The sequence below is a fragment of the Cynara cardunculus genome (genome assembly GCF_001531365.2).
Source record: "Cynara cardunculus var. scolymus isolate 2C chromosome LG 5, CcrdV1, whole genome shotgun sequence".
Taxonomy (NCBI): Eukaryota; Viridiplantae; Streptophyta; class Magnoliopsida; order Asterales; family Asteraceae; genus Cynara; species Cynara cardunculus.
Window position 1 is genome coordinate 4,411,880 of NC_037532.1, and position 23,932 is coordinate 4,435,811.

The 23,932-nt window shown below is 30.5% G+C and overlaps 2 protein-coding genes across 4 annotated transcripts; one reads left to right on the top strand and one right to left on the bottom strand.

Annotated features, from left to right (window-relative positions):
* Positions 1-5,114: 5,114 nt before the first annotated feature.
* LOC112512114 (inactive receptor-like serine/threonine-protein kinase At2g40270) lies at positions 5,115-9,914 on the top strand. 3 transcript variants are annotated; one of them, XM_025117932.1, is made up of 10 exons: positions 5,115-5,499; positions 5,570-5,714; positions 5,991-6,062; positions 6,153-6,296; positions 6,379-6,519; positions 7,522-7,958; positions 8,041-8,231; positions 8,328-8,460; positions 8,955-9,194; positions 9,828-9,914. In XM_025117932.1, the coding sequence occupies exons 1-10, from the start codon at positions 5,388-5,390 to the stop codon at positions 9,836-9,838; spliced, it is 1,626 nt and encodes a 541-aa protein (XP_024973700.1). In that variant the 5' UTR covers positions 5,115-5,387; the 3' UTR covers positions 9,839-9,914. The 3 variants fall into 3 exon arrangements, with proteins under 3 accessions (XP_024973700.1, XP_024973698.1, XP_024973699.1); XM_025117930.1 differs by lacking the exon at positions 9,828-9,914 and having other exon boundaries at positions 8,955-9,707; XM_025117931.1 differs by lacking the exon at positions 9,828-9,914 and having other exon boundaries at positions 5,126-5,499; positions 6,000-6,062; positions 8,955-9,707.
* On the bottom strand, positions 9,669-16,084 carry LOC112512113 (ethylene-overproduction protein 1-like). Its single transcript, XM_025117929.1, has 4 exons — positions 13,930-16,084; positions 12,921-13,209; positions 12,520-12,829; positions 9,669-10,250 (listed from the first exon to the last, which is right to left on the bottom strand). The coding sequence occupies exons 1-4, from the start codon at positions 15,975-15,977 to the stop codon at positions 10,021-10,023; spliced, it is 2,877 nt and encodes a 958-aa protein (XP_024973697.1). The 5' UTR covers positions 15,978-16,084; the 3' UTR covers positions 9,669-10,020.
* Positions 16,085-23,932: the final 7,848 nt, after the last annotated feature.

Sequence of the window (23,932 nt, forward strand, 5' to 3'; positions counted from 1 at the left end):
TAAAATGTTCTTGCATTAAAATTTTAATTAAAAATTACCAAAATTATAAATTTCCTAATTTATCTATTGATTTGTGGTTGAGATTGGACTTCACGGTTACCACAGACTAATTAGTTTTCATTTGATTAGATCCCTATATATGTATATATATATATATATATATATTCAGATTGTCAGATTGTGGATCTAATCCAAAGGTTGAGAATTGGTCTTACGGGTCTCACGAAAAACCCTTAGTATCACATGATTCTAAGTATATATATATATATATATATGTGTGTGTGTGTGTGTGTGAGAGAGAGAGAGAGAGAGAGAGAAATTGGTCCATGAAAGTCTTGCTTGTAAGAAAGAGAGATGATGAAAGAATGATGATGAGTTAGTGAAGTAAGATGATCACTCTACATCTCTAAGTTGGGGGGGATCTTAGCCCTCAAGCCATTCTCTCTTTTCTTTTCCTTTTTGTGGGTTGGGTTTTTCTAATCTTTGATTCTAACTTCTCACCATATATTTGTATTTCCTGAATCTGAATCTGGATCTGGATCTGGATCTGGTTAAAACATCTATCGAGGGATTTGGATTTTATACAAGAATTTGGATTTCAAAGAATTTTGAATCTTTGATATATTTGGTTTGTAGGATTAAAATGGAATTCAATTTCATTTTTATAATTAATTTATAAAAACAATTTTTAAAAAATTATTATATTTTTTTTTTATTAATTGATTGTTATAAAACAAATATTTTCAAACATGTTTTAAAACATCATTATATACAAATTCTATGAAATTCCGTAAAATACCAACAACCCCCATAAATCCCACGTTCGGGGATTTCAATGAAATATCGAGATTTCAGATTCACGCAGTCCTTCAAACCAGATATGAGATTGTAATGAAATTGAATTCCAAATCCCTCTCAATCTTATTCATTCCTACAAACCAAACAAGATTTAAAAGTTTTGAATTTATATTTCACGCTCTTAAATTGTCAAATAGATCATCAGATACATCTCAATAAACAAATGATTAAATATTTCATCATTTGAATTACTGATTTACAAGTGAGATTCTTTGAATCGTACAAACAAAACAACCCATGTTTATTTTGATGCAAGATTCTTCTTAAAACATGTTTGCAATGTGCAAATATACAAACATGATGGAACCCCATATAATTGGACGAGTCTTAATGAATTCAGCTTGTCTATATGTTAAATGAATTTTGACTTTTTACATTTTCGAAATATTAGATTTAAATAAAAAAATTGGTTTACAACACCCCCCACCCAACCTCCATCAAACCCAAGGCCCTTTCAAGAAGATCAAATCATACATCACAAAACAACACCAAGTTCTTTTGGTAGCAAGCGTCAATCACAAACCATGACTTCCTTATCACAATTCCAAAAAAACCCTTTTTATGACTAGGTAATATTTTTTCGGTATAAAACTGTAAAAATATATATTGAAAATATAAACCACAAGGGTTGTGCTTGATTGGTTTGAGCTTGGCTCCAAATGTCAAAAGTATCAGGAGGTCCCAGGTTCAAATCCAAGGAGGAATGAAAATCTCCTTGTGGCCACAGAAGTTCAAATGCGGTAACTCCGAGCTATTTGCAAAGCAGGTGGTCACCCTGAGATTAGTCTGCTCGCATAACGGGTTGGAATTGGATATCCAGGTTAATCAATATATATATATATATATATGATAAAAAAAATACAAACAGAGACATACTGATTGAAAGCAGGAGAATATTTTGTTGTAAAGGGCACCAGATGAGACCATTTAAATCATAATCACATTCATCGAGATCTTCCAACATACAGTAAAATCTAAAATTGAAGTAACTGGTTGACGGGATGGGCGAATATTTATGGAACCATTTATTGCACATTTGAATTTGTATACGAGAGTATATTTTTTAAAGTAACGAGAAGGAGAAACTAGTTTTCGATTCAATTCCGACACTTAGAACAAACATTCTTCCACTAACGTCTATATAGCAATTTTACCTTCTTTGACGTACAATTTCATTGATTTGACTCTTGAAGACGCAATTACTAATAAAAAAAAATGGTCATTTTCGTTAAGAAATCAACAATACCAGTAGATCCCACGTCAAACCTATCGTTATGTATTATTTGTAATGATTATCTACTAAATATAAGTACCATCTATCTTTTAACAAGAGTAGTTTCAAAGTTTATTCCTTTAAAGTTTGAATTGATGGTACAACTATTGATCACAACTTTCAAGAAAATTTGACTGCAACTTGTGCAAACTCGTGTTTACACTTTTAATTTTCCATCGATTAATTTTACTTAAACTACACTCTAAATCATAACCAGTTATCTAAATTCGAAAATAAACAGCTAAAATGGTTGTAATGTTTAAACCTCGTGATGTTGATGTAGTCCGCCATCCAACATCGTTTGTGACTTATTCAAGCACAGCTCAACCTAATTTCGGATTTTTTGTGACTCGTTTCATTGAATATTTGATGGACGAAATTCATGTGTTAGTTGCCTGTCAAGGTTCCGTTATTGTTATTACAACTTCTGGAATTAATATTAGTATCAGATTATAACTTCGTCATATTTTATTTCAAAAGCCAGTTTTCTCGTTACAAATTTTTATAAAAAAATCAAGTTTTTTTTAAAATGAGACTAGTCAAACACTGTATATTGTATGCAAAAAATTTCTACGTCAAAGTATGACTTTGTTTCATGTGTAATAAATTTAATTTAATTTATCGTAGTAGTTAAATAGACTTGTGATAAGTTAAATTTACTGGAACTTCACAACAAAACACTGAACCTTCACAATCGAACGTTGATATAATAAAAACCAAACATTCACATGAAAAACATAACAAACTTTTACATATAAAATTTACGAAACTTTACAAAAAGCACAAACCAAACTTCCATTTAATTTAACGGATCTCACGAAATGATGTAATCGAAACACAAATCTGGTTAAGTAATCATTCCATCGCAACATAGATGTCCACCTATCTATTTTAATTTATCATAAAATAAGTGTTTAATTTCACAAGTAATGGTCTATTTTCTCATTCTACTCGAAGAAAATTTTCTCTATATCGTTAAGGGTACAACTATCATTTATTTATTTAAAAAAATAATAATTACATATAATTAAAAATGTACACCTCTTTTATTACAAAGATTTGTTTTAGAATTATAAGCATCTTCAACAGCTATTTTATAATCTTTTTACAATAGAATTTGAAAAGTTGAAATCCGTAAAAAGTTTTACATTCAACTCTAACAATTACTCTATTTTAGCAATTTTAACATCCATTATATTAATAAAAAATGTTATTTTTCTCTTATACATTTAATTTCAGTACCTTTTATTTGTGGGAAAGAATTAAAATATTATTTCTCTCGCTCCTATAAAGGTTTTTAATATTTTTCTTTAAGTTTGGAGATTTCCATCTTAAAGCATATGTAACAGCCATGCTAAAGCATAAATTTTGGAGATTTAAGTTGTAATTTTGCTCCAATAACTATGCTATAATTTTTTTAAAATAAAATATTAAAGTTAAAATCTCTTAAAAAATACATCCAACTCCACCAACCAACAACTCTATCATCAACTATCTATACAATATTATAAAGCATTTGACAAAAATTCTTAAAAACTATTTTTTATGCATGAAATACTGTATATTGATGCATATTACTTAAAATTCAAGATTACAAGTAAGTTATGCATAAATACAACTTATTAAAGCTTCATGTTTGAATTCGGGTAACTAACTGTACATAAACATAATCAAATAGAGAATAAACATATCATTTTATAATATAAAAAATCTAAAATRTAATTAGAATAATTATCGAGTTCTAAYRAAATAATTAATTATTATCTTTATAAGAAAATTATATTATYAAACCAAATATAAATTACTTCATTATTGAAACTAAATTAAATTATAATAAAAAAATTGAATTAAAAAATTACACAAAAAATAAGAATTTTAAATAGTTAATTTGATACTAATATCGATGTATTTTTGTCAATTTTTTTAAAATACTTTAAAATTTATATTTTATTCAAAAATAAAAACATCATCGCTTTTTTCAAAATCATATAAGATCATACTATAATATCGACTGAGATAAAGAATAAAATGAAATATTAAAATCAAGATTATCTCGCTGCATTGCGCGAGTACCCTTCTAGTATTATTAAAATATTCAATAAGTTTAATAAAATATTATTTCTCTATCATAACTACTTAATTTCAAGGTCTCCAATTAGTGAAAATAATTAAATATTATTTTTCTCTGTTAAATAAGGAGTTTTACACAATTATCCAAATTTGGAGATTTATATCCTCTTATTTTTTTCCGTCTATTTTAGCATAAGTTATAACTTAGCTATTGTAGCAAAAATATATCAAAATCTCTAAAATCTATATTTTAGCATAACTGTTGGAGATGCTCGTCAAAATAAAGAAAATAAGAGAAAAAGGATAAAAATCTCTAAAGCTTCATATTTATGAGAGATAAATAATATTTAATTCTTTATTATCAATAGAAGATATAGAAATTAAGTGTTTAAAAAAGAGAAATAATATTTTATTAAATGTATTGAATATTCTAATAATATAGTTAATGATAGAATTGTTAAAATAGAGTAGTTGATGTAGTTGGATGTAAATGTTTTTACATATTTTAACTTATGATATTTTATTTTAGAAAAATTGTTTTGTAACGAATTCGTCTCCCACTTTAACAGTCATCCAATTCTTCCATTAACCTTGAAGGCATTTTCGTCCTTTTTCCTTTTGTTTTTTATACAAGGGACCAACTCATTATAAAACAACATACACGGGTTCTAATATGTAATAAATAAAGTTTAAAGACCATTTTTGTAAAAAACATCAAATCACAGGGACCAAATCTATAACTAACTCAAAGATATACCTATTAATGTTTGATGGCATTGCCACCAAACATGGCCCGGTAGAACATGGAGACTAAAAGATACGGGAGAAATGGCACGTGACACAGCACATGTCAGGAACAGGACGGCGCCATTATAAAAAACCCCCCAAGAACACAGACACGGTCAATCCAACAAGACACAAAAATAACCATTGAAACATCCTCGAAATTCTTAATTCTTTGCTTTCGTTCTCCACTTTGATACGCCATCCAGATTTCCTTCTGTAACTGAAAGCCACATTCCATGGAGTCGGTGACTAGTTTTATATTCAAAATTTGTTACTGGTTACCGCGTTTCTCGCCTGTTCTTGCATAATTAGCTTGCATACGATCGCCACCCCTCATTTTTCTCTCTATTGATCTCCCAGTTATTAAACCCTTTCAATTCTTTTTTCTGTTAGTTTGAATATGGAATTTTTTTGTAATTACAATCGGTTTAAGCTGCAGTTAGCAATGTTGTTTACTGCTACATTAGTGATCCATCACAATTTTAGTCTCTGTTGGTCCCTCAACGCCGAAGGTGAGTAATTCTTTGATTATGGACCGAAATTTGAGTGTTGATTAACGTTTTGGGGTTTATGGTTTTGCAGGGTTGGCGTTGTTGAAGTTTAGAGATGGAATTGAGACGGACCCTTTTGGGGTTTTATCTGGTTGGAACAACGACGGTGAAGCGGCGGATTTGGGCCCTTGCTCTTGGTTCGGTGTTGAGTGTTCCGACGGAAAAGTGGTCATCTTGTAAGCTTTTATCACCCCGTTATATATTAGATCATGTTCGTATGATAATTTAGTCTGAGAATCCGATTTGATGAGTTTGTTGGCTCTTAGGTGTTCGATGTAATGCTTAGCCCACTTTCAATAAGTGATGCAATTATTTCAAACCAACCCAATCTCCAAAAGACTACAGAATTTAGGCTTTGAATTATGGTTGATCACTACTTGATTAGCAAAATTGATGAAATAAGGAAGAACATTAATCAAATCCATGGGAGTTTATAGTTGTTAATGTTACAGGAATTTAAGAGACTTATGCCTTGGAGGAACACTTTCACCAGAGGTTGGAAAGCTAACAAATATAAAATCCATGTAAGCATCCAAGGTTTTTAAGTTCCTATTTACAGTTGGATTAGTTAATGGTCATGTTTCTGATGATGATTTCATATGCTGTATGGATAGTATTTTACGAAACAATTCTTTTTACGGAACAATTCCTCAAGAAATCGGTGATTTGGAGGAGCTGGAAGTGTTGGATTTGGGATACAATAACTTCAGTGGGTCATTCCCATCTGATCTTGGCAATAATCTCTCTTTATCGATTCTGTGAGTTGAATTTTCAGCTTTTAGTTATCGAAAATTTTTCATGACCTTTATGTTAACTCGATTCATATGAATCTTGACGCAGTTTATTGGACAACAACAGTCTTCTTGATGATCTTTCTCCTGATGTAAACAATCTTAAGACGATTTCGGAGTTTCAGGTAGATGAGGACCAGCTCACAAGCTCACATAATGATGCTAGTTGTAACAGCAAGTCTAGTTCTTGGTAAGCGCCTTTAAGACACATAGTTTCTTTCTTTTTATATATTCTCTCTATTTCAGTGAGAGAGAAAAAAAGAACATACAGTCGAGGTGGTAAATTTCCAACTCCAAACCTGATATGTAAGGAAAACCTTATTGAATAGTGTTGTAGACAAATGCTATGTTTGGCAAACTAGCAAGTAAGTTGGGTGTTAGCTAAAAAGCTAAGCTAGCAGTTACCTATAAAGTAGCTGAAAAACTAGTCATGGTTGGTAAAAATTAATTGATAAGCTATATGACAATGTATAACGACCTAAATATATGTTGAAAATTAATTGGAAAAAAGTGGAAGAGAGGCCCTAGAGCTTATTGAAACTCTACGTATGGTTAACTAAACGGGGTTTTTTTCAAGGTAAATTGTCCAAAATAGCCATTCTATATTCCCCATTTCATTTTATAGCCGTTTTTCTACTCAATTGACTGAAATAGCCAATAATAGCACTTTAACAACTTGCGAAATCTACTTTTTATGAATTTAATACCATAAAAGTACCAATTTAACAAGTTACTAAAGTGTTGCCTGCCAAATGTTGACGTCTCAAGCAACACTTTAGCAAGTGGCACTTCCACGTTAGCATTTCGCATTTAGCAACTTGCGAAATTGTTACTTTATGAATATTATATAATAAAAAAATGGATTTTGCAAGTTGCTGAAGTGCTATTTGCGAAATCGTTAATTGGCTGAAAGGTGGCTACAAAGTGAAGAGGGGTTCAAAATGGCTAGTTGGATAATATCTCCCTTTTCCAATAAGCTCAAAAAATAAGCTAGCTTATAGTTGCCAAACACGGTCTTGATGTAGGTTTTCAAAAGCTATTTTATAAGTTAGCTTCTGCTAACCAAACAGGATTCTTTCAATAAAGTCAAAAAATAAGCTAGCTTATGGTTGTCAAACATGGTCAAAAGTGAATGCTAAGAACTCTCTTATGCATACATAGAGGGTGATGTTGTTTTATATATATCTTACAGGAAAGCCATTCAAGCTGGAGATCCTACAGAAAGAAAGCTGTTACAGGTTTCACCATTACCATCATCATCAGGTTTTCCAATCTCATATATATCGTTGCCGCCATCCGCCATATCATATATATCAGCATCTCCGTCCCCATCAGAAGTCGCATCCCCTTCACCATCCCCAGTACTTCCACCATTACCTGTTTTCCCAAATCCACCAATTACTTCTCTAGAACCAGAGACCAAACCTGCTTTAGCTCCTTCACCTACAAACTTTAGGGGTTACAAATCCAAACATCACAGAGTTTTAATATGGTCTGGGGTAGTAGGGGGTTCTATATTTGTATTTCTTTCCGCTTTTGGATGTGTTTTCTTCAAAAGAAGTAAGGTGGTTACTGTTAAACCATGGGCTACAGGTCTAAGTGGGCAGCTTCAGAAAGCATTCACAACGGGTTAATTCTCTTTTTTCCATTTTCTTTCATTTGCATCCGTTTTCTGTTTGTACGTATGCTAATATCTGTGTTTGCATTTCAGGTGTTCCGAGTCTCCAACGCCCTGAACTTGTAACAGCTTGTGAAGATTTTAGTAATATAATTGGCTCTATGTTAGATGGCACTGTGTACAAAGGGACTCTTTCAAGTGGGGTTGAAATCGCTGTGACATCCACTGCAATAACGTCGGCTAAAGATTGGACCAAGAATCTAGAAACCCAGTTCAGAAACAAGGTTAGAAACCTAGAAAACACATAAATCTGGTCTAAAATTGTTTCAGGTTGCCTGTTTGCTTCTCTTTTTTCAAAACTTTTGGGGTTTATTTTGCAGATAGAAATGTTGTCAAAGGTGAATCACAAGAACTTTGTGAATCTAATTGGGTTTTGTGAAGAACAAAATCCTTTTACTAGAATGATGGTTTTTGAGTATGCTCCAAATGGAACTCTGTTTGAGCACCTGCACAGTAAGTTCTGTTTACATTCTTCGGTAATCCTTTTGTATCAAAATAAATGTCTAAAAGGCGCAGACACAGTTTTAGAAATGTGTAATTATTCCATCTTTTAATTAACTGAATAGCAATTCTACCCTTAATAGTAGAGGGAGTCTCCCATCTCATAGAATTGAAAAATATGCCCTTACTTTTGAAATAAACTAAAATAGAAATGTCGACACTTATTTTATATAGAAAAAGTAGTATGCAACATCGATCTTTTTGACTTCTTCCGTACCTTCATGAGATTTGTTGATTAAATCATGTGATCATTACAAAATTCATACAATTGTCAGCATAACTCAAGACCCGTTCTTCTAGTGCATCAGCAAATCGAACTTTGTTTGACCCTTTAAAATCTAGTTCTGCATTCATGGTCAACTAATTGACTTTTTCATCATATTCAAAGATTCATTGATCGTCATTCTAATTGTGACAATTATTAATATTTGTTGTCAATTATGCAGTTGAAGAAGCCGAACATTTGGACTGGTCTATGCGAATACGTATAGCTATGGGCATGGCATACTGTCTCGAGTACCTACACCAACTCAACCCACCGATTGCTCACAAAAACCTACAATCGTCATCTATACATCTAACCGAGGACTACGCAGCCAAAATCTCAGATTTCAGCTTCTGGGATGCAGCGAAAACAGGTCCAACAAAAGCCGAGCTATTAGAGACCCCACCTTCAACTCCACAGAGTAATGTCTACAGCTTTGGTGTAATCTTATTGGAACTCATCACCGGTAAGATACCTTACTCGGTTAATAATGGCTCTCTTGTGGACTGGGCATCGGATTTCTTGAACTCAGAGCAACCGATAACAAACATAGTGGATCCAACTTTGACTTCCTTCAAAGAAGATGCAGTTAAGGAGCTCTTTGAAGTGGTCAAAAGCTGTGTTCTTTCGGATCCAAATCAGAGACCCACAATGAGAGAGGTCACGGCTAGGTTGAAGATGGTCACAGCCATGGCACCTGAAGGTGCCATACCTAGAACATCTCCGCTTTGGTGGGCTGAACTAGAGATCTTATCATCAACAGAATCAAATTAAAAAACTATTCAATTTGCATCGAGTGTTTCTGTACATATTTTTGAGAGAGAATCTACTGAATCTTTGTGAAACCGTTACAGTTCCATAAGTGTATTGATTCGTTCATCTTTAAACCTCTGTATTTCAACAATTACCTCAATTTATAAGATCTCAAAAGGAATACAGAAGCTGTGTATCATTCAAGAATTTATGAAGAAACAATTGATTTTACAATTTACAACATTTTGAGGGTCATATTTCATGCCATCTTTCTCCCTATTGATTCTGAATTGCTGCCCAGGTAACCTGTGAACTCCTTGATTCTGAACTTTTCTTGCCAACTCGAGCTGGCACCAAGGAAGTCCCTCTTTCGTCGTATATTTTTGGCCGGCGGTAGGTTCTTCAAGAAGGGAATTAAACCGATGGAGGGTGTGTAAAGTTCTTCACTTGTCTCCAAGATGAGTGGAAAATGCAAACCATGAGAACTGAACAACTCAAGTATACTCAGCAGCTTGTTTTTGTGTTCGATTATAGAGCTCGAGAGTCTCTTTGTGATTCGGATCCAAACACAGTGCTGCTTCACAATCTCGGAGGGCTAAGGTGTAGTCACTCATTGACTCATAGAATGCTGCTCGAAGATGGAGCATCTGGAGTTCGGGTTTGAAAGCTATGGCTTTTGTAAGCTCTTCAACAGCTTCACTTTCCTTTTGTTCATCCATCAACACTGGTGATATCAAGTTTTATGCATCAACAATTGAATTACATAGCAATTACCAACACTACAACAAATTGAACTGCTTTATAGGATTAGTTTATAAGAGGTCATATGCAAAGGTGTTATAATAAGGGGTTGTTTGGTTGGTTTTCCATTAAGTCTTGTATGGATAACGTTGTATGTGTGTGCACCTGTACAGGTCGGGAAGGTTTTTGTTTGAGAGGGTTTTTTTGGATGGAAGGAGCGTGTTTTTTAATTGGAAGGGGCAAGTTTAGAAAAAACTTGGCTTTTTGCAGAAGCTCCCCCTAGAAGCTTAATGACTAAGCCACTTTCCATAGCATTAAAGCTATGTTTGGCAAACTAGCTAATAAGCTAGTTGATGGCTGATAAGTTAGCTGGTAGTTGATAAACAAGTTGATGACTGATAAGTTAGCTGATAGTTGATAAGCAAGTCGATAACTGATAAGTTAGCTGGTAGCTGATAAGCTAGCTGATGAACAAATTATGTTTGGCAAAAATTATCTGATAAACATGTAAAATAACCAAAAAAGGCGTCTTGAAAATCTAGTCAATTGCAAAATTTTATGATATAACTAAAGCAAATATTTAATAATATAATATATTAATAGAAACAAGATGATAATGAAAAAAAAGAATACAATATGTTAATTAAATGAATTTTAAATTGATTATTATATATATATATTATAAATTTTGGATTGTTAAAATAAATTTTAAGGAAAAAAAATCTACATTAATTTATGATTTTAAATAATCATTACATAAATATGAATACAAATAAAATTGGTCAATTTCACATACCCTATTAGTAATTTGTCAAAAACTATAACTAAAATGAAATTAAATATTTTATTCAAATCATTCAACACGATTTTATTATCTATGAAACAAAATAACTAAAACTTTAATTTTTATGTAACTCACGTAAATATTATTAAAATTGTTATATTTGTTTGTTGATAACTATATATACTGAATAATAATTAAAAATAATTGATATGATTAATAATAATTCTAAATAATTAATAATTAATATTAATGTATAATTATAATCGATAATAATTTTCAACTAATATAAATTAATATTAATAATAATAAATTTTTATTTATTAATAATTAATATTTGTTTATAATTAATAGTAAATAATAATTAATAGTAAATAATAATTAATATTAATGAGGTTATAATTAGAAAAAGTGACAAAAAGCTTCTCATAAATTACTCCAACTAGCGTATCAATAAGCTAACTTATGTCCATCCAAACATGAACCCAAAAAATAAACTAGCTTATTTTTGCCAAACAATGCCTAAGCCACTACCAAACAGTTATGTATAGTTGACCAAATAAGTTGAGTCCCATAAGCTCATTAAGCTGTTAACAAACAGACCCTAAGTTGATAAGATGCTTTTGTGTGTCCTAACAAATATTTTGGGACACTTTTGAAATAAACTGTTCTATTAGTCTTCATACGATATTGTTTGAAAAATGTATATAAAAACAAGTGTCGTATAAAAAAAAGTGTTCATTTAGGACATTTTTTAAAGTGCCCCATGAAAAGCTAATAGAACACTTTATTTCAATAACGTCCTAAAAAACCTAAACAACTTGTTAGAACGTTTGAAAGCATCCTATCAACTTATTGTACCATTTCTATGTAGGAACCCAATTGTTTGATTCTATAAGCGCAAGTCTTATAAAACAGTCTATTAGGACATTTAGGTGGCGTTTGTTTTTTAAGAGGTGCTGAAGTCTGAAGTCTGAATTCACTTCTGATTTTTAAGAGRWGGTGCTGAAGTCTGAAATCTGAATCAATCAGACTGTTTGTTTTTTGCGTCTGAAATCTGAAGTTTGAAGATGAGAGATCGAGAGTTGATATGGATCGACAGTTGACAGAGTTGAGAGACGAGAGATCGAGACAGAAGAGTTGATCCAGAGAAATCGAGCGTAAAGAGATCAGAGTAGATAGACGACGATTTGAAATAAGAGGTTTCTCAACCACTTAAATTTTCAGACTTAATAAGAGCTTTTAAGCTCTTAATTGAAAAAAAAAAACAAACACACTGAATCCTCTTACGTCTGACCGATTCAGACTTAAGAGGACATTAAGAGCTTTTTTATTAAAAACAAACAGCTCCTTAGACATGTTTGACGTAGTATAATGCCAATTTTGTTGCAATGCAAGGAATCTAAGACAGCTAAACTACTCCTAAGTTGCATTATTTGACAGACTGGTTATAAAGCTTTTGAAGATGTACCTGCAGCTCTATATCTGTATGGGTAAGTCCTGAGAGGATCCAACTGAGTAGCCATACATAGATCACTGGTAGCATTATCACGATCGCAGTATTCTGAGCGTTTTTCATAAGCAGATGCGCTATTTTCCGCCTTCTCGATTAACTTTGTCATCTCATCATATGCAGCTTTTCTTTCATCTTTGAGAGAATAAACACGCGCCAACCCTTGATGAGCTCTCGTATGCTTTATATCAAGTGCATTTACATAACAATCTGCAGCAAGATCATGCTTCCCACAATCCACATATATACTGCCTAGATTATTTAGTGCCTGCAACAATTGGAAAAAAATTACCCTTTTTTTACTTCTTTCTTTCAATTCCGATTCTAATTGTGAAAGTATACGTCTTTATGTCACTTACTTGTCCTTTCCGAAGGCCATCTGAAGGGCATTTAAGAGCATCGTTAAGAAGTTGTATAACAAAAGAAGAATCGGAATCCAGAGATGCATCTGCCAGTGTGTATGCTTTTAGAAAATAGGCTTCAAATGATCTCTGGATGGAAATCGACTCTTTGGCTTTTGAGAGAGCTTCTTCACGATAACCTGTGTCGTATAAGATCCACCCTTCATAGACAAGCCTTTCATGCTTTGTAGTTGATAGATTTCTGGCCAATCGTAAGCTGCGCATTGCTGCCTTTTGGCAGTTTAATCTGTGTCCAAGAGGTAAATGGTTCTTTTAGATGATAAGCTAGTTGTTGGCTCATAAACGAGTAACGATTGGTAAAAACAAGCTGATAAGCTAGATGACACTATAAAATGACTTAAATGGACATATTGAAAAATTAATTGGAAAAATATAAAGAGGTATAATTGGAAGAAAGTAGAAAAAGCCTCTGGAGCTTATTGAAACACTACTTGATGGTAAGCTGATGGCTAACCAAACGGGACTTTTTCAATAAGCTCAAAAAATAAGGGTCTGTTTGTTGGCAGCTTAATGAGCTTAACGAGACTCACAACTTATTTGGTCAACCATACATGACTGTTTGGTAGTGGCTTAATGATATAGAAAGTGGCTTACTCAGTACTTCTAGGGGGAAGCTTAATGCAGAAAGCTAAGATTTTTTTCCAAACCTGTCCCACCCAATAAAAAATTACGCTACTTCCATCTATGAAAAACTATCCCAAACAAAAACCTTTCCAATCTATACAGATAGATTATCCACACAGACAGCTTTATCGATATAGAACTTAATGGAAAAACAACCAAACAGACCCTAAGTCATTTTATGGTTACCAAACATGGCCATAACAAAATAAGAACAGATTAAAGGATAGTTAGGCATGCAAAGGTCTCGATTCTTCAGATCATTTGCATATATAGATTGAAGGATCTTTTAGGCATGTTTTTGAGGGGAGGATATGGAGTTTACCTTAGAAGAAGTAGAGACTGTCTGAACCTCAAAAGACTCTTTCCAGGGTCGTGAGCAAGCATCTGATGTATTATAGCGAGTGAGCCAATATCATCTATACAAGACCACCGATCATAAAGCTGCAGCCAGCAATCAGCAGGAGTCCATTGTTCAACTCGTTGACTAAGGATCTCCACCAAGTAGTCGCCCCTCATCCTCCCATGAAACATCATGTAATACGGGTCCAAACTTAACAACGCTCGAATATCCCTCACTGCAGCTTGGTAATCCTCGAGTGCGAGATAAAACCACGCCCGTAGTTCAAGACAATCAGAAGAAACCTTGAATCGAATGATCTTATTGATCTCTTGAACAGCTCCATTGATCGAATTCTCAGCCACCATTGATACAGCTCTGTGTTTATATGGATAAGCAAGTGTAGGATCCAATTTAGTGGCTTCTTCCAAATCCAACATCTTTTTACTCCCAATAATGTATAAAGATCTCTCCTGGTACATCCATCCCTTCGGTTTACACTCTGATATGATCTTGTTGATCATTTCACGTGCTGAATACGTCTTCCCTTGCTTGTACATTGCTCGAGCAACGCCTGTTGCTGAATAAACATGACCCATTTCAAACGCTGCTTCAAAACAGGTTTGAGCATCTTTGTATTCTTCTCTTTCGAATAACAAAACGCCCAATTGATGAAATGCAATGGTTTTCTGCCATTTCTCTGTTGACAATCCGATCAATCTTTCCAACAGTATGACTGCATTCATGGAGGTCATCTTCTCCTCCATAGCCACTTGGCTAAGGAAATAGTACAACAAAAAAGAAGCATGATTAACCATACCCAACTTCTCTATAGCTTCAAAACTACAAAACAAGCTTAGAACTTTGGGATTGTTTAAAGAACTTGGAAGCTCTCTTAACAAAACCTGTAAACAAGAAGCTACCAGGAGACTTGCTCTGTCTTCAAATCCGTATTCGATAAAGATCAAGGCATCGTCTACATTAGAGACTAGTGAAGCTAAATAAACCTCACATGCCGACTTCATTTCTTCGCAACAGAACTTCTGTGCAAATGAAAGGATCTCCAAAACTATAGATGGAGAAGCAGAATCCAAGAGATTTTTTGTCCTACTAAACACTTCCACAGCTCTCATGGCTTCCCCAGATACCCCAATTCGCGAAAAATCGATGTTTTCCTTTGCTGATTCGACAAAATTACCATATAATAAGGTGTTCAATGGGCTAGATAATGAAGCTATTTTAGGCCTAATACAACTGATTACCTCATCTCCAATACAAAAACGAACAATTTCATCATCATTATCATTATCATTATCATCATCATCATCAAGCAAGCATTCATTGTTTAGTGAAACAGTAACCTTAACATCCTCAGATGCATTATGTCGAACACATTGGCAGCGATCAAAAACCGAACGAGAAGGATCAAACACATTATCAACCAAAGCGGATTTGGGGCATTCAAGAACCTTAGCAATACAATCCATGGACGAAACACCCACAAGCTCGTCCTCTCTCCTCTCGTATCGCAGCCAAGCAGAAAGTACGACCTTCGAATGTGTATCAACAGCGTGTTCCCTAGCCGACTGTAAGCTTCTTCGAAGCAGCTTTGGATCACCCACTGCGCACAATAACGCATACTGTTCCAGATACAAACAACAAGTCTCCGGTTCAGAAGAAGAACGAATGATTATCCGGTACAGCTCCGAGATAGAGTCAACGAAATCAACAGGGTTGAGATGAGGATCTAAAGGGGGTTCAATAAGGTGAGTAAYAGGAAGACCATAAGGAAGAACAGATTTAGCATTGACAAATGGGAGTATTGTCGATTCATCACTATTCGTAGACGAAGATGCTGACAATATGGAGTTGATAGTAAGAGCATGGACTTGTGTAGGTTTTTTACGCCGGTCTTTAAGCTTCAGACCGCCGGATTTCATGGTGGTGGTAAATTGACGGATCAGATGCACAATCTTGGATGATCTTGGCGTTGACGATGAACACCCATCAAAACCATCGTTCGGAATCGACATTAAATCAACTGGGTATCGATGAAACCGTGGATGAATTAACCAAAACGAAAACCTAGTCGGCGTTCACCACCATTGACACAGAATCCGTGATTGTGAGAGAGAGAAAGAGAAAGAGAGAGTTTAAGGGATTTTAATTATAATTTATTTTCCATCAACATCATTTAATAATTCGTGAAAAAGATTTGTGGGTGTAATATGTTTTGGAGGTTTATTCATTTCGATGAAATCCTTATTAATTATTTATATTATTATTAATAATAATTAATTAAAATAATCAAAAATGACTGTGAAACCAACCATCGACATAAAGAAACTTGAATCCATGTGTTTGGTTTATAAGTCTATTATTATATTATTTCTTTTAAAAACATATCTTTTTATTTTATTAAAAAATTTTAATTTTTTTAATAAAAATAAAATGAATCAAACATATCCTTTCAGTAAAGTACTATCTTTAAAATTTAAAAGTTCACTGGTTTTGTTCGTACCGGATTAGTTTCCAAAGGGATATTTGGTGGATTTTAATGTGATTTCTTGTTACAGTGTTTAGAATCGTTTATTTTAGATGTTTTTTGATTTATTTTAGTTTGACATCGATGATAAGCTAAATGTTAATGTTTGGATAAGAAAAAATAAAACTGCTTATACCGGTGTCAAACCGGTAATAAGCAGTTTTTGATAAATTAATCTTTCCTGACTTATAAAAAACTATTTATTATCATTTTATCATTTTAACCATGTTTTATTAATGTTTGTTAATTATTAATCTTATTGATATAAATTTTTGTCAATGATATTATTATAAATGATGAAAAATAATTTTTTACATGTTAAAAAATCAAATAAGTCAATAATATGGAAGACTATTCTTTTTGGTCATTTTATATATATATAAGCAAAATTTGTCAAACAGTAAAAAATAACTTATCAGTTTATTGCTTTTTGATACCGCTATAAGCTAATCCAAACACTTTTTACAAAACCCTTGTTTTACAAAAAAAAAAAAAAAAAAAAGTTGTTTTAAATAAGCAATCCCAAACACCCCCTATACTATATTATAAAGTATTTTACAAAAACTATTAAAAATCATTTTTTATGCATGAAATACTATTTATTGATGCATATTACTTAAAGTTGAAGATAACAAGTAACTTATGCATACTAAAGCTCCATATTTGAATTTGTGTAATTAACTGCAGATAAACATAATCAAATATTAGATAAACATCTCATTTTAAATATAAAAAATCTAAAATATAATTAAGATAATCATTGAGTTATAACAGAATACTTAGTTCTTATCTTTTTAAAAAATTATATTATTAAACCTAAATTAAATTTTTTTGTTACTAAACCTAAATTAAATTATAATTAAAAAAATTTATTAAGAAAATTACATCAAAACACAAAAAACTTTTAAAAATATTAATTTGATACTAATATCGATATTTTTTTAAATTATGATATTTTTAAATTTATATTTTGTTCAAAAACAAAAACATTATCACTTTCTCAAAACCATATAAAATGTATTATTTTGACATAAAAAAAACACTAAAATCAAAATGTGTTTCGATGTATTTTATTTAAAATTTAAATTAAATAAATTAAACTAGGAAATTAGAATTTTATAATTTTTAGTTTGAAAATTGAAATATGTATTAATATATATTTCAGGATAAATAATAACCAATTCATCTCTAACTTTTTCAAAACCGTAAAATAAAATCTAGAGAGAACAAAGTATGAATCATGATTGAAGGTTCGAATTTTAGATTTCACAACCGCGTTGTATTGTGCGTATGCACATCCAATATTATCTTGAATGAATATTGTACGTTATGAGCAGTTATTTTGATTTCTTGTAATATAATTTTACTATAACAAACATCTACAATTGTATATTAACGCTTTATACATTTTAATATTTAATTTACTTTCTACACATTACATTTTGCACTTCTCAATATAGTATAAGCGGGTGTTTGCTTAGAAATATAAACAGTCATTCTTGAGATTGAAATTGTTTTATATAATACGATAAACTTACCCACACGATGCAACGCGATACATCTCGATAATATTTCATTTTTAAAAGTTCTTTTTTTTTTATAATTTTTAGTTTAATTTTTCACTGTAATTTAATTTAGATTTAATAAAGAAGTAATTTATTTTAGGTTTAATAATATAATTTTTTTTATAAAAAAAATATTTAGTACAATTTTTTAATTATATGTTAATTCAGGTTTAAAAACGAAATAATTTAGTTTAGGTTTAATAATATAACTTTTTTATAAAGATAATAATTAAGTATTATGCTAGAATTGTTCTAATTATGTTTTTAGATTATTAATACTCAAAATGAGATGTTTATCATGTATTTGATTATGTTTATCAGTTAGTTACATGAATTCAAACATATAACTTTATAAAGTTGTACTAATGGACCATTGCTTGTAATCTTGAATTTTAAGTAATATGGATTATTAAACAGTAATTTGTGCATTAAAAATGGCTTCTAAGACTTTAACTCAAATGTATTATAACATACTAGAAGAGTACTCGCACAATATAGCGAGATACATCTCGAGTTTAGTGTTTTATTTTTTTTTGTCTTAGTCGATGTTATAATACGGTTTTATGTGTTTTGAGAAATAGATAATGTTTTTATTTTTGAATAAAATATAAATATGAATATATCATAAAAAAAATATTGATATTAAAATCAAACTAACTATTTAAAATTTCTCCTTTTTTGTGTATTTCTTTAATTAATTTTTTTTTTATTTTTGGTATAATAATATAATTTTTTATAAAGATAATAATTAAGTATTTTGTTAGAACTCAATGATTATCCTAATTATATTTTAGTTTTTTATATTTAAAATGAAATGTTTATCCTCTATTTGATTATGTTTATGTGAAGTTAATTACACGAATTCAAACATGAAGCTTTAATAAGTTGCACTTACGTACAATTTACTTGTAATATTGAATTATTAAGTAATATGCATCAATAAACAGTACTTCACACATAAAAAATAATTTTTAAGAGTTTTTGTCAAATGTTTTATAATATAGTATAGATTATAGATAATGAGCTCATTCCTATAAATCCAAATTTTCATTTCAAGTTAAAATAAAAGAAGGAATAAAAATTCATTACGTATGATTTTCATTCTTTTACTTGAACCAAACTGATAACTGTTTTCATATATATTTTTTAATTATAAAAACGTGGAACAAATTAAATACCAAATTTTTAGGTTGATTTTTTTTAAAAAAAGGCATTTTTATTTGCTTTATTTTTTTATAAAAATAACTAAAAAGTAAAATTAAGAAGATTCTATAATAAATATTGATTGTAATAAGAATTAGTAATATGAAGTATGAACCACACATTTCAAAAGTGAATTATGGTATTCCTCTTAATATTTTCTTCCTCCAAATGAGTGGATTATGACTTTAGCATCCAAGAAAATTGATAGAAACAAAAAAAAAAAAATTAAAAATATATATTTTTAGTAATTTATTTTTTTCAACTTATTCTCTTTTTTCCAAATCAATCATTTGTTGGGATGTGTAAAACCCGACTATCCGAAAATCTGGACCGAACCAAAACTCAAAACCCAAGATTCAAAGTTTGACTTTCATATTCGAAATTTGATCAGGTATTTAATCTATCCACTGAATCCTCTGATATACACCCCATATTGTTTATTCATTAAGTGATAAAGATTAGATTGAAATAAAACAAGAAAAACTAATTTTGTTTCAAATATATTAATTTAAGTTATATTCTATTTTTAATAAAATATATCCAAATATTTAAAATCTTATTTCCTCTTAATGTTTATGTTGATAAAAGTTAAAGTATTATTTGAATAATACAGTTTATATTAGGGGTGTTTGGGATTGCTTATAAAAACAATGTATTGACTAATTTCGGTGTAGCACCTGTAATAAACATTTTTTAGTGTTTGAATAAACAGCTTATACCGGTGCTAAACCGGTAATAAGAAGTTTTTGAAAAAGTTAAACCATTCTAACTTATAATAACTTAATAAGAACTTTTGTAGAAAAACATAAGTTGTTTCAAATAAATCATCATCCAACTCATCAATTTTACCATCTCATAAAAACAATCGACACATTAATATGAAATAATTATATAAATGACGATATTTTCTATTTATAAATTAAAAAACATAATTAATTTATTTCTATTTTTAGCTTCTATTTATTATCAACCATCAAGTGTTAGTAGTAAAATACAAAAGAGGCGGCTTTTCATATGTTTGAAAGTTCGTTGCATTTACTTCTCCCCCACTCCTCTCTTATATTTTCATGACGAAAAGCCGTGGTTAAAATAAATTATATTTCATACAGTTAAAAAGTTTTGATATTTTATTAAAGAGTCTTTGACCTAACGGTATGTGAGTTTTTAGCTTTCTAAGAGGTTAATGACTCAAACCTCACCAAAAGTGAGAAGAATGTGTAAGTTTATTTGTTATATTTGTCGTATATGAATATTATATATTTCAAAAAAAAAAGTTCTGATATGTTCTGAATTTGTAATTAAAAAATGGTATAAGACAATGTAAAGAGTTTCGTAATTGATTCAAATGTATTTACAAAGTAAAATTCAAAATAAGTTCAATGATGACACTGACAGAAGACAAAAATAATTCTAATAAGAAATTTGTAACATAAAACTTAAAAGAAAAATGGAAAAATTGATGGATAATCAATAATGTATTAGTTATTTTAGTTTAATTAATGATGCGGTATATAAAATATATGTTTTAAAAATAAATAAAAATGTGTTGTCGTGTGGTTTGAACCTCAGCTTGATTATTTAAAACCACAAACCACACTACAAATGCGGTTTGATAAAAATGTAAACTGCAATAAAGTTCTAAACCGTGTGTTGCGATGCAGTGTGGGAGGTTTATACGATTTAAATGAACACCCTTAGTTTTTATTCATAAAAACGATTTTTGCTAATTTTAAGTTATGTTTGTTTCATTAAGGGGTTGTTTGGCAGTTGTTGAATAGTTTAGTGCAAAATGATTAAGAGACTCTTATAATATGGTGTAAAATGAAATATAATTGTTTGGTAATTATTCATAATGAAATTAGTGTGCTGAATGGTTAAGGGAGACCCATGATATAAAACTATTCAGAGGGTTTTAGAACCATTAAGAGTCAGATTTTTTTTACCAAATAAGATTCACTTTTTAATGATCTAAAAACTATATTTTAATGAAACTATTAAAAGGTAAAAAAAAACCCTAAACTTTGAAAAAGAATGTTTGTTTTACCTTCATTTTTGAATTTGTAGTCCTTAACAGTTATAAAAAAACACGTCATCTCTTAGATACTGTCCCATGATCCCATCTGTTGAGTGGTCTTGCGATTGGGCAGTTGTTCCACACTTTTTGGTTTGTGCTTTATAAATTTGTCAATGTCTCGTCCTCTTTCCAAAAAAACTGATGGATTTAAGAGCCATTTACCAAACATTTACGGGTAAAATTTAACACTATTGATTATTTACCGGATAAAATTTTAGTTCATCAAAACAACATTATATGCAACAATTCATTCGGTAAGCGCTTACCGTGGTAAGAGTCGATCACCCTCACTTACCGGGTAAGACTCATGGTCCTTGTTTTGCTCTTACCGAGTAAGATTCTTAGTTCTTACCATATTCATCCGGTGAGGTAATGTGACTTGGTAAGCGCTTACCCGAGTAAGTGTTTAGTAAACGGCCCCTTAATTATCAAAAAAAATCTTTAATCAAGTTAAATCGTTATTTATAGTTGGGTTATTTATAAATTTGTCAATATCTCGTCCTCTTTCCAAAAAAAAAAAAAAATTGATGGATTTAATCATTTAAAAAGGCATTAATCAAGTTAAATTACGTTATCTGCAATTGGGTCCTAAATAAATTATAATTTAAAACTTAATTAAAATGCAAATAAAAACTTTTAGACTACAATAAATCGTCAACAATGTACTTTCAAGTCATTTTTATGTGAAAAGAAAATGAACGATTGGAAGAAAATGGAGAAAACCAAAAGATTCGTGTTCTTGAGTTTTTGAAGAGAGGAGAGAAATGAACCTCTAAGAAAATAGGCGTAGTAATTTTTTTAATGATGAAAATATTCCCGACATAAACTAATTACGAAATATTCTAATATTTACACTTAAAAAACATGTGATTGTAAATTTGTCGATTTTATCTTTCTTTTTGTTTTCCTCTAGCTCGAGAACATAATTTTTTTGGGAAAAAGTATCGTTGTTTCTTATGATATGTGTCAATTAATAATGTTATTGCTCAGTTAATGGATTTAGAATATTGTTCGAGAAAGTGAGACTTTTTTCAATCTGTTATTGAAGTATTATCACAACAAATGCTATAAAAAGTCCTGGTTCACCCAGGGTAGCAAAATCCAATCAAGCCAACTTTTTTTCTCAAGACAGGGATAAGGCCTGTGTTTGAGTTGAAATCTCAACTTAGTCCACTGCTCGAAAAACTCAGATAAAGCCTGAACCAAGCTTTCGAAGGTCTTAACTTTTTTTTGCTTACCCAAAACAGGCTTGTAAAGTTCGGCTCTTGTACATCTCTAAATACCACTGATTTACTCTGTAACATGTATATATGACAATCTTGAAAGGTTAGCTCTAATGGTAATAAGATTTGTGCCTTTGGGTTCTTTCGCATAGGATTTTCCTAACTATTCTATAGGGGCCTATGGGTTAGTCTAGGTGCCAACAAGGTGGTCCGGACATCCATGGTTACCAAAAAAACATACAGTTATAAAGTTCAATATAGAAAATAGACAATAAAAAACAATACCGTACAAATATGTGTTGAAAATTAGTCTTCGATGTGGCAGTTTTTCTGGTCTAAAATAGGACGGGGAAGAAAAGTTTGATAGAGAAAAAACGTTTGATCACTTTATATAGCTAAACAATTTTTATATGGCCCGACCCTTGCAACGGTTTGTTGGTATCAATAGACCAATGTAATTTCATACTCATTTATAATCATAGACTAGAACTTAGCACTTTTGTCTGTACTTATTTTGTTTAACTAGAAGGGTACTTGTGCAATGCATCGTAGACATATCTCGATTTCAATGTTTTGTTTTATTCTTTATCTATGTCGATATAATACGTTTTATGTGGTTTTGAGAAAACGATAATATTTTTATTTTTGAATAAAATATAAATTTAAAAATATCATAAAAATTAGAAAAAAAAAATATCAATATTAGTATTAAATTAACTATTTAAAAGTTTTTGTTTTGTGTAATTTTTTTAATTCAAATTTTTTATTATAATTTAATTTAACGTAACAAAGTAATTTAGTTTAGGTTTAATAATATTTTTTTTATAAAGATAATCATTAAGTATTATGTTATAACTCAATGATTATCCTAATTATATTTAAGATTTTTTATATTTAAAATGAAATGTTTATCTGCAGTTAGTTACACGAATTTAACATAGAGTTTTAATAAGTTGTACATACGCAAAACTTACTTGTAATCTTAAATTTTAAGAAATATGCATCAATAAGCACTACTTCATGTATAAAAGATAGTTTTTAAAAGTTTTTGTCAAATGCTTTATAATATAGTATAGATAATAAATGCATATTTAATTATATATAATATTGACCAGGGTAAGTTAAAAGTTGTCATTTAAATCTTAGCCGTTTAAATCAAATTTAATGTTAAATTTCAGTTCTGTAAATTGTTTATTTTGAAATTTTAAAAGGTACAAACCTTGATGCATCATGTACAATTTTTGAAATTTTACAACCTCCGTTCAACATGATAATTAACAAATAAAATTATTATTTTTGTTTTAATTACACTTTATATTCTTATAATTAGTTATTTATTAGCTTTATGTTTCTTTCTTTTTCATTTTTTCATTTACAC